Source organism: Papilio polytes, unplaced genomic scaffold (genome assembly GCF_000836215.1).
Source record: "Papilio polytes unplaced genomic scaffold, Ppol_1.0 DF821289.1, whole genome shotgun sequence".
NCBI classification, from domain to species: Eukaryota; Metazoa; Arthropoda; class Insecta; order Lepidoptera; family Papilionidae; genus Papilio; species Papilio polytes.
Window position 1 is genome coordinate 2,477,826 of NW_013527915.1, and position 11,078 is coordinate 2,488,903.

Here is an 11,078-nt window from a genome sequence, read left to right on the forward strand (position 1 = left end):
GATAAACTGGAACTGAATAAAATGCGACTTTGTGTTAATTAGACGATAAAATTAATATAAATTTAAATCGTTTAACTTTTTTGTTATTTTATAGACGTCCATACCGAGATTCCCAAGCAAATTTTAGTTAGGGCTCTTTAGTATTCATTTTGTAAAAAAAAGTAGTGGCATTAAGCGATTAATTTCTATTTAATTTTTATCTTTCCCGCTACAATCGTTAACTTGCACCAATCCTACGCGGTGTCATCATTAAACAATCGACATATCAAAGTCAATTTTATTTTATAGCCTATAAAGTAACTATTTACGTATCAACAATGGTATTAAGTTATTAAGTTGGGTATTATATTCACCATTCAATGCAAACGATACGACAAAATCGCATTTGCAGATTACACGAATACTTTGGATGAGTGAACCTTGATGCATGCAAATAACTAAGTATTACATGACTTTTATTACAATGAAAATCATACTAGAGGATAAACGTTTTTATAACTGTTTTATTATTATAATGAAATCAATAAATTTTAGTTTAAAATACATTGAACACGTAATGCAAATAAAAATATTAGCAGTGAACTTTTTCTCAATAAACTTCGGAAGATTAACAAATATGTTGCTGTGACTTAGTATATAGTTTTACTTACTAATAAGACTTGTAATTAACAATAGCAATAAATCTAATTAAAGATCCAACAATAGTTTTGTATAAGGTATAACATACAAAAATTTCAATAACAATTTTGTTTTATATTCAATCTGTCTACCCTGTTAACGTAACTTGAAGGACGGACACAAACAATACATCGAAATAAAATCAACAAATGCAATCTTAAAATTTAAATTTAAAATTAAGTCCCTGTCTAAATGCATTCCATTCTGAGTACAATTATATCAACATCAAATTGAATAAGGAAAAAATACTCAGTTTATCAATAGAATGGTACTTGAACTGAAGAAAGATATTTGCAAGTTGCGTAAACTACTAAAACCCAAATATATTTGTATGCAAATGCAATACTTTGGTTAACTTTATTAGCACGTTTAAAGCTGGTCGTAAAACTTTTCGACTTACACTAAAAATGAGACAAAAAACTACAGCAATTACTAACGTTAACAAAAAAATTGGCGGTATTTTTAGCAAAGCTATAAAAAGTTATACCAATTTAAAAAGCTATAAAAAGCATAATTTATAGCCTACACTAGTGTCTGATTCTACTATTTTCTTTATTTCTGTCACATCTATTTGCTTTATTTTGTTTTTAATTCCACGTATTGTTGCATATCTTCATCATAGCTACTTATCGATCGTAAATAACCTCCTTATATGATTCAATACAAAAGTCGAATAAAAAATAACTAGCTGTTAAATACGATTGTAGTTTTTAAAAAGAAAAATTCCTCGACCCTTTATTATGAGTTTAATTACAAAATGTTGGACAGTAATGGAATAAACAGTGAGATATTAACCAATTAAAATGGAAGTGGCACTAAAGGTCATCGTTCACAGGGCGAGTTGACGTTGTTATGAAAGGAAATGACAATCTGGAGTCGTCTGGCAACTGGAATGTTTAAATAATGCATAAATTTCAATTTTATAGCCGTTTCTGCTAAATTTTATGGCCATAAACTATCATATTTCTTGTAATACCGTTTGCCACAAAATTACTGTTTGACTCGATTTTAAATGATTTCAAAAATAGAACACGTAAACGGGCTTCGTAACTTTTAACAAGGGCATTCGACCAGCCATGATAGGTGACGTCTTGAAGTTAGCCACGGGTTTAAACAAAATGGAAGGAAGGGCAACACATAAAATGGTTTCGCGGTTAAACTGAAGTTCAAGATATTCCATTATGCCCTTATTTTCTAACATTACCAATTAAATTCCAGTCATATAGAAACATATGTAAAAAAGACTGATTTTAAATCAAGCCATCACCAATAAATATCATATTACGATTAAAAATTCATGATAATCGTTTTCCATTGGATAGTAAATTTCCAATTCCAAGACATAAAATTCTCCTTCGATTAACATATTTATATTTTAGAATTGATCATAATTTGCTACATTTGCATCTTCAAAATGTGTTAAATAGCAAAAATAACTGTCAATTATTGATTTATATTTATTAATTGACAGTTATGTTTGTACCGTATCTGATTTTCTTAGGGTTCCGTCCAAATTAATTACTAGATACTTATTATACGTGTTTTGTATTTGTTGATGTTTGGTTTACAGCCCCCTGGTTAAGGTTTTGTTAAAATTTTTAATTACCAATTATATTAAACTGTAATTAAAACATGTAAATTATCTAATTAGTGTGTCTATTTGTGTTGTTATATTTTATTGCCTCGATTGATATCAGCTACCGGTCATTTATCAATCACTCTTGATTCCGTCTATCTAGTTAGCTGCTATTCATATTTTTAATCCTGTTTTTTATACTAACAATTATCTTCAACCTTGACGTTGGCGAAATCGACAAAATAACGATAGGGTCCACTATTCATTAAAAGAAGAAGATAATAAAGTGTTTCTGTTTCAGATGGAGATCAGAAGATATAAAGGCAGTGGCGCTTCGTTTCTTACGTACTGGATATTTTTATTACAAGTAAGTAAATAACGACTTAGTTTTACATACATTAAGAGCACACAACATTGACTAACAACTTTTTAGTCGCGATATAATGAGCTTATGGAGGTGTGCGCACTATACTTGATTTGTGCAACTAAACAGTTGGATTGGCTGCGAAACAATCGACAAACACACAACAGTTGTGCGATAGTTTAATCGATTAATTACATAAGGTGTAATTAATAGTTAAACTTCCCTTAATCATGGATTGTAACGTAAGTACCTGAACTCCTATAATTCTTTTTTAAATTCCAGATGTTAGGCAGTACACGTCGTGGGGCGGAGGGTCACGGCAGACTGATGGATCCGCCAGCACGCAATTCCATGTGGCGGTTTGGTTTCCCCAATCCTGTCAATTATAATGACAATGAACTCTTCTGCGGCGGGTATGCCGGTCAGTTTCTCATTTGTTATTTATCCGACTCGAAGGACCATTTTGTTACAAATTCATTTGACGATTTATCGTGTATGATGTGCCTCTAAGAACTAAAAACAAATTACTTTGTTTAAAGTTCAGAGTAATATATCTAAGAAATGCATTTCTGTGTAATGATTGAATAGCTTTAAATAATTTTTAATAGTTTTCTCAGAGTGTTTTCGTCTATTTGTTTATTCTCGGAGCGATATCCTCTTAAAGAGAACGCATGCGCAAATATTTTTGTTCTTTCCTGATTAAACTAATGACTCGTGAGGCCTTGCGGTTAAATAATGTAGGTAAAGTTTATTGAACTCGCTAACACAACAAAAGTTCGCGATGTTCTGGTATTGATCCATACAAGTTTTTTTTTATTCCCAGATCTTGTAATCGCTATTTTTTATTATGATTCGTACTACTTGATTTGTACTTATATCGTCGCTATGTAAGGATAGGGTTTTTCAATAAATCTCTACTGATATTACAGAGTTTTTTTTTTATTTTTATGTATTGAAATAAGTTAAAAACTACTTGGTCGATTTCGAAAATTCTTTCATCAATAAATAGGTACAAACGCGAGCAACAGCTAGTCTTTAACACACTGTATTTATTGTTTGTGCTTGTTACTGAGAGGGTGTGCGTTCAGTTCAGTGGGAGCAGAACGGCGGGAAGTGCGGTGTGTGCGGGGACGCGGAGCACCTAACCGAGCCGCGGCCGCACGAGGCCGGCGGCATGTTTGGGAAAGGTATCATTACACGACACTACAGCGTCGGACAGGTGAGCAAAAATAAGTGAACGAACTACGTAAAAATGTCTAAGGGATACTCTTAAATTTAAAAGACAACATTCTACACGTCAACAATACTTGTACGTTAACACGTTCAATGCGAACCAGCTCTAAAAAACCTGATACTCTTTACAGTGCCAATAAGAAATATATGTAGAAATATATGTACAGGTGTGCTATACCAGGTACCGCAGGAACGGAAAAATAGAAAAATCTCTACGGCTTTAAACGTGTTAAGCCCTAATTTAACGGCTCGAAGGACCATTAATGATCCAGCATGTACAAGGATCTGAGTCAGTCAACACTATTACTAAAGCACTTTGAGGGGAGCCTTAGAATGTTAAATATGTAAAAAAAAGTCCATGATTCGTAATAATTGGTAATGATAAATGTGTGTCTGGTAATTAAAAAAAATAACCTAAACAGAGATTATGTTTTCGCAAAAAGAGGGATCATTGACCCTAATCACAACTTTGTTAATTAAGCTATAGCGGTTTGGATCTATAGAAGTTTATAATTCTTTAATTACATTAATTACAGGAAATCGAAATAGAAATAGAACTGACGGCCAATCACCTCGGCACATTCATAATGAAGCTGTGCCCGAACAACAATCCTAAACAAGAAGCGACACAAGAATGCTTCGACAGGTTATATTCACGTTTTAATTGTAATAGCTACAAAAATCTATCATAATTATTAAATGGTTTAATTAAGAAAATAAACCAAAGTATTATTAAGTATAAAATAATCAGAACAGTTACAAGGTACAACCATACTTAGTTACCTTCTCTGAAAATGTATTGAAATCTTCACAGTAAAAAACTATGACTGATCTATCGCACAACTGTTTAGTTGCACTTTGATTCGCTTGAATGGAGGTGCACACACTACTCGATTGTTAGTTGTGCAACTAGACAGTTGAATTGGCCGAAAAACAATCGTCTATAGAGACGATATCAAATTATTTTATCAAAAGGCTTTTAGCATCTCAACTATACAGGATGTTTAACAAATCTTCAATAAAAACTTGTCTTAACACAGTCTTTGATCATTGCAGATACCCTCTGTACATATCTGGTACACGCGAGGACCGCTTTCTGATCCCTTTGGACACCGCCAAGAAGGATACGTTCCGGTACCGTGTGCGGCTGCCGCCATACGTCACCTGCACGCAATGCGTACTGCAGTGGACATACCATACTGGTACACAACAATCACACTAACCGCTGCACTAATGATTAAACGACAAATAAAAAAAAATCTTGGATGTATTACGCTATTTGGAACACTATATGTGAATTTAATCATCCAAGCATGATTGTCGAGAAAATAACCATTCTCAACTTAACAGTGGTAGTGCCCGCTTTAACATCTTAGCACGAATGGGCCGGCACGCTCGGTGTAATACCACGACCACACAGAAGACAGACGTGAAATGGAAGCAATTCCGTGTTTCGTCTGATGAGTGTGGTGCCGGAGGCCTAATTTAAGTCCCTTTCTCTTTACCATCCTTTTCTTATAAGGAGAGGTTGGGAAGGGGAAGTGGATCTGACGGTGGAGGAGATGCATAGGAAGGGGAAATATCCTCTTTATGTGCGTCTCCTCCTCCGTCGTATAAGGGTAGGCAACGCATCTGCAATTGCGGATGTCTATGGGCAGCGGTCGCCTCGCCATTTTGGCGGATTCTAGTGGCCGCTTGCTCGTTTGCCACCTTATGTTATAAAAAAAAAAAAATGTCTTCCACTGGTTTTAACGTTTTTTACTTTTCTAGTCTGACGGGTAATCCAGCGGGAAGAGGAAATTATTTGGATTAATTTGTTTCTTATTAATAACTTGTAGGTAACATGTGGGGTATCTGTCCGAACGGCACGGAAGCGGTTGGATGCGGTCGTTCAGAGACGTTTAGGAATTGTGCCGACGTCAGCGTCATCACGAGTACCGGAGGTCTCCCTCCTGCTTTCGCTGGAGACCTGAGGAGAGACAATCCCTTCCTCCTCTACTACAGGGACTACCATATGCCGCAGAATGTCTTCCCCTTGGTCGTCAGGTGAGAGACTGAAATGTGTATAGTTTGTGTTATGTTATGAACTTCTTTCAACTCTTTAGATTTTTCTGAGTGTTTTGATGTTTTTTAAACATTTTTGATGTTTTAGATGTATGTGCTCCTTCATACATATTTATGAGTCGTTATATTTTCTTATGCGTATCGTCTTTCAATCCATCCATACTCTCTTCAGTCTTCCTCTACCTTTACAAACATCCAATATTAACAACATATCGGTCACAAATATTTCTGCTTATTTACGACAATAAAAGACAAATGTAACTATTCTGGTTTGCAAGTCACAATTTCTATTGATTGTTTTGTATTATTTATTAAATAATTTATGTATCTTTTATCTGTTTAAATAAAACTATTTATCGTGTTATATTATTAACTTATGTATGCTATATATTATAAGTTACACATATATCATATTTACGCTTAATATTTCAGAGATTTACGAAAGGATTACAAAAAGGCACCGTTACGTGTGATTAGGTAAAATGTAATCAAATGCTATAACAACTATATGTGGACAAGTGTATAACCAGCACTGTAAAATATGATCAATTTTCTTTCAGCAACGATATTGACAGTCCGACGGAGGAGGACTTATACATTGGTCCGCCAATTATTAGGTATATTTCAGTTTATTCGGTGATTGTGGGTGCCTGCCTACCCACTTGGTGTCGGAGTACTTTGTATCTAGTACGGAATGTCTGTTGTGAATAAAACCTCCTTTTGTCCGTTTTGTACTTACAAAATGTCTCTCGTGTATACAAATGTGACTAACCGTGAATGTTTTGTATTGTGAGTTTACACTGTTACAACACGAAAACTTATTGTCATCCCACTTATAAACTTTAAAAGAATAGAGTATGAGAGAGAGAGACATATGTTTTTGTGGGTGTCGGCTGTGGTAACTCATAATGTATATTGTCCTACTCACAATGTACAGAAGCTTCGTTGTAAAAAATATTAACACGTGTATTATATTAAAATATAATTAAGTAGTAATCGTTAATAAAATAAGAAACGTAGCTTTAAATTTGCCAATATGTGTATCCGATCGCGATAGTTCTTTTTTTTTTAAATGAGCTACTTTAAAGAGTCTCTCAGCCAATGATTTTCTTATGTAACATGTTATTTACAAAACGTTGGTCGTTAAAATATAAAAATGTAATATTTCAGGTCTTTTTCAGGTTAAATATGGTTACGGATAAGCAATAAGATGTAAAAATAAAAATATTTATATAACAATTAACAAGAAAAAAATCTTTTAATTTAATTGTGTTAATCCACAGAGACCAAGTGTGCGTACCATCTGATGGATTCCGAGTCATCCCTGGAATGCTGAACTGGTGCCAGACCAACTGTCTGCGGTACCCACCCAACTGTCCTGATTCTCTGTGCCAGTGCCCGTATGTATACTGTATATCTCATAAACAGTCTTTGTCTCAACAAGCCGTTTATTCAGATCCCAAAGCACAACTAAAATAGATGACTGACATGATGGAATTATTAATTACGGGCTAACAAATATTTGTGCAACTAATTGTTATGCATTTTTGTTTACAGACAAGTATGTGAAGCGATAGGTGAATTGGAAGGACGCGATGGCGCCGATGTTTACTGCATGGACCTCTGCATTGTCTACCCTCCGAAGTGCCCCAAGCATAGATGTCGCTGCTACTAGAATCGCGCGTTCTCTGCGTCACAGATTATGTAAAATGTTACCATTACAAAAAAATTACGTAAAAAAATCTATTTTTATTATCTGTCACTTATTCTTTAGCGCATAGAAGGTTGAAATTAATGAAAACTCGATCAGAAATCTTTTAGAGATAAATGGTTTTTAAAATAATGATCTTTAATTATTTTAGCTTTTACACAATCAAAATTTATTGCAGTATTTTTTATGATGAACGATATCCGTTAATAAATGATTAAATAACAGTTAAAATAATTCAAAAAACAAAATGCACTGAAGTAACTTTTTTATCTCAAATTAACTTCTTGTATAAGACTCGACCCAATTTAAATTGCATTATTAAATTAAAATTGCGTTGCAATTAAATTGCAATCATTACAAAAAGGCACTTTAATTAAATAATTGTTCCATCGGTATAGTTTTGTGGCAAGTAAAAAAAGAAACAAAACCCTATCTCAATTTTATTCAAGCAATTTTAAAAATATGACAGCATATTATTTTTATTATTGTACATTTGTATATATTATTAATAATTTCTGTTTTAAATTTTATTTATAAGTGGAAACATCATACTCAAATTCTTCGTAGGTCTATAAAGTCCTGTTTGCCATGAAGTAAACAGCGCCAGATTATGTAGTGTTAAATATTTTGTAAAATAAATAAAATATTATCAGGAAATGTGTTTCTTTGGTTAATTTTAATTGAACAAGTTCTTACTACTCTTTTTTTTTTTAATAAAAAAATATTTTGGAGGCGCCGGGTATCGATCCCGGTACCTCTCGCATGCTAAGCGAGCGCTCTACCATCTGAGCTACGCCCCCTGATACAAAATAAACTAAAACAAACATTAAATACTGCCGTCTACGCATTTTGAATCCAAGATCACGTTTACTTTCACTTATTGCGTGATCTAAATACCGCGTATGATAAATTGTACAAGACACATACACCTTTAAGTCAAGCGAACAAGGTTGTATTTAATGTCCACAATAAACTAAAACTCGTCCCGAAATATAAATTGTTAATTTTAAAATCTTTTCATGTCGGGGGCGTAGCTCAGATGGTAGAGCGCTCGCTTAGCATGCGAGAGGTACCGGGATCGATACCCGGCGCCTCCAAAATCACTATTTTGTTGTTTGGAATTAAATTTAACAAAGTGACAAAAACTTGAAAAAAAAATGATTCTTTAACTCTACTCCAATTGCATAGATCACAAAAATACAAAACAAAGAATAAGGTCAAATAAAATTAGAAGTACAAATAACGGCCGAACAACATCAGCTTTTGTCTTTTACGTCACCGAGAAATTAAAAAAAATAAGAGCGGGAAAAATTATTTTACACATTGCTACAAATTCTATGACATTTTAAAGTAAAAAAATTAAGTGAATGTAATTTTAATTATTATTTGAAATTTTGAGTGTTTAATATTAACATGCCACGAAATAAGTGTAGCAAAGTCGATAAAGACAAAATTCTACTTGTATGTGAATTAAATTTAACAATTAAAATTTCAATCCTTGTGTCACCATATAATTATTGAGATTTTTCTTATTTCATGCTGTATCTCACAACTTTGATTTCAGATGAATACTATAAAGTCTAGATTAATAAAAATCAGTATGACAGTCGATAACTATATTTACAAACAAAAGACGGTTAGTATCACACAGGCGAAAACTTACCTCGATGAAATATCTTCTTATGAGCCCCAGTGTGATGGGAATGCCCAATATCTTCAGGTATTTTTACATATTCTTTTCAGCTAAAATAAGCTGTTATTTCGTTAGCTTGACATTTTATCGACTTTCGAAGCGATCTCAAAGGTCTAAGGAAGATCTCTAAGTGGTAAAATAAAGGTACAATCAATAGTGCTTTTTTGTTCTGATTTAAACCGAATATTAAGCTTTGAATTGGAAGTACCAGTACGTTTGTATGATTCTTGTTTTGTCAGGTGTCATATTTCTGATAAATTACCATTTTATTTTATGTTGTTTTTGAAAAAACTGGATCTCTTTGCAATTTGGATTATACTCCGTTAGATGAGTTAACATAATACTTTTATTCTTTACCGAAATGGTTTGTATTTTTAAGGTAATAGAAAAACTGACAAGATTTATGAATTCTATAATATCTGATAAAGATTCTATTATAGACAATAGTATTAACGACAAAGTTCATAATAGTATAGAAGTGGAAACTACGGATAATAAAGAACATGAAATTAATACTACGTTACCTATTTCTGAAGTGTCTAATAAAAAAGATAGAAACGAATACTCAATTCCCAACGAAAATCAATGTGATTTAACGCATTTGAGTAAAAAGGGTACCGAGGATTTACCATATTCTAACAGAAACGTAAACATGGAAGTAGGAGATATGATTATACCTGAACATGCAAACACTAACATTCATAACTCACAAACTTCAACTCGAGATATATTAATTAATGCAGTTAAAACTTTAGAAATAACCTCTACCGGACCTTTAGATTTAAGAAAGTCAGTTTACAATAAATCATTTATTTATAGTCAAGGGCAAATTATTTCAAACAAAACGACGCTAAAACCCGTTGTAAAAGCCGATAAACCGGAAAGAGTTAGTAAGTGCGACGTTTTACAGAAATTCAATCAGCTAAAGATTAATAAAGCAGCTTATATACAAGACGAACCTAACAATAAAGACAAATATAATAAATCTATGAATAATGAATATGTTAATTCAAAAACAAATATAAGGATTTTACAAGATCAGCCATTGAAAACTCAAGTTGGTACAAATGTAGAATATATCCAGCCTAGTGATTTTAACATAATATTAAAGCCTCAAAACAAAACGGCTGAAAGTTCCAAAAACGACGCAACATTTATTGCTGAAGGGAAACCAAAAGAAACAGCACATAAACTTGAAACAAAACCTGACATATCTATTCAATATTGTACACATAATGTAATAACAAAAAATAAAAATAATGCAGATGAAAGAAAGAATCTGCCTGAGAAACCAAAGAATAAACGAAAGACTAACAAACAATCAGAGGTTAAGGAAAAAACAATAAAAACTGTAGAAAACAACGCCAAAAAAGTAAAGAGAGTAAATAAAAGTTGCGAAACAACGAAAGCTAAGAAATCAAAATCTAAACAAAATGTAAAAAACAATATAAACATTGATTTATCTTGGTTTGATAATATCAAATTCATACGACAAGTCGACGAGAATGAATATTTCAAAATAAAACATTCAAATCGTTTTTAGACATAACCTCAAAATCTAACCTAAAATGTTGCAATAAAGGAAATAAAACATTACCAAATAAATGTTGTAAATATTTAATTATGACTGAAAACAAGCGAATTAACAATTCACAAATAACATATCCACATTACTCTTTATTACTATATTTTATTTATACAAAGTAAAACATGGAAATGTAGGCCTTTAAAATTGATTTCATATGGGAAAACACTAAAT

The 11,078-nt window shown here is 32.6% G+C and overlaps 2 protein-coding genes and 2 non-coding genes across 5 annotated transcripts in view; 3 read left to right on the forward strand and 1 right to left on the reverse strand.

Annotated features, from left to right (window-relative positions):
- LOC106109384 overlaps positions 1 to 8,283 on the forward strand; it is a 39,047-nt gene extending 30,764 nt beyond the window's left edge. The window contains exons 2-10 of one of the 2 annotated variants that reach the window (XM_013290863.1): positions 2,556 to 2,621; positions 2,901 to 3,039; positions 3,707 to 3,837; positions 4,388 to 4,497; positions 4,908 to 5,053; positions 5,690 to 5,897; positions 6,476 to 6,532; positions 7,199 to 7,315; positions 7,473 to 8,283. In XM_013290863.1, the coding sequence (XP_013146317.1) occupies positions 2,556 to 2,621; positions 2,901 to 3,039; positions 3,707 to 3,837; positions 4,388 to 4,497; positions 4,908 to 5,053; positions 5,690 to 5,897; positions 6,476 to 6,532; positions 7,199 to 7,315; positions 7,473 to 7,590 (1,092 nt within the window). In that variant the 3' untranslated portion in view covers positions 7,591 to 8,283. The remainder of the gene's footprint in view (positions 1 to 2,555; positions 2,622 to 2,900; positions 3,040 to 3,706; positions 3,838 to 4,387; positions 4,498 to 4,907; positions 5,054 to 5,689; positions 5,898 to 6,475; positions 6,533 to 7,198; positions 7,316 to 7,472) is intronic. The other variant, XM_013290864.1, reaches the window with a different exon arrangement.
- Positions 8,284 to 8,353: 70 nt separating this feature from the next.
- Positions 8,354 to 8,426, reverse strand: Trnaa-agc. Its single transcript has one exon. It is a non-coding gene; the product is annotated as a tRNA-Ala (tRNA).
- A 224-nt stretch (positions 8,427 to 8,650) lies between these two features.
- On the forward strand, positions 8,651 to 8,723 carry Trnaa-agc. The gene has a single exon. It is a non-coding gene; the product is annotated as a tRNA-Ala (tRNA).
- A 277-nt stretch (positions 8,724 to 9,000) lies between these two features.
- Positions 9,001 to 10,862, forward strand: LOC106109089. The gene is made up of 3 exons (XM_013290492.1): positions 9,001 to 9,087; positions 9,191 to 9,346; positions 9,699 to 10,862. The coding sequence occupies exons 1-3, from the start codon at positions 9,040 to 9,042 to the stop codon at positions 10,860 to 10,862; spliced, it is 1,368 nt and encodes a 455-aa protein (XP_013145946.1). The 5' UTR covers positions 9,001 to 9,039.
- The last annotated feature ends 216 nt before the right edge of the window (positions 10,863 to 11,078 follow it).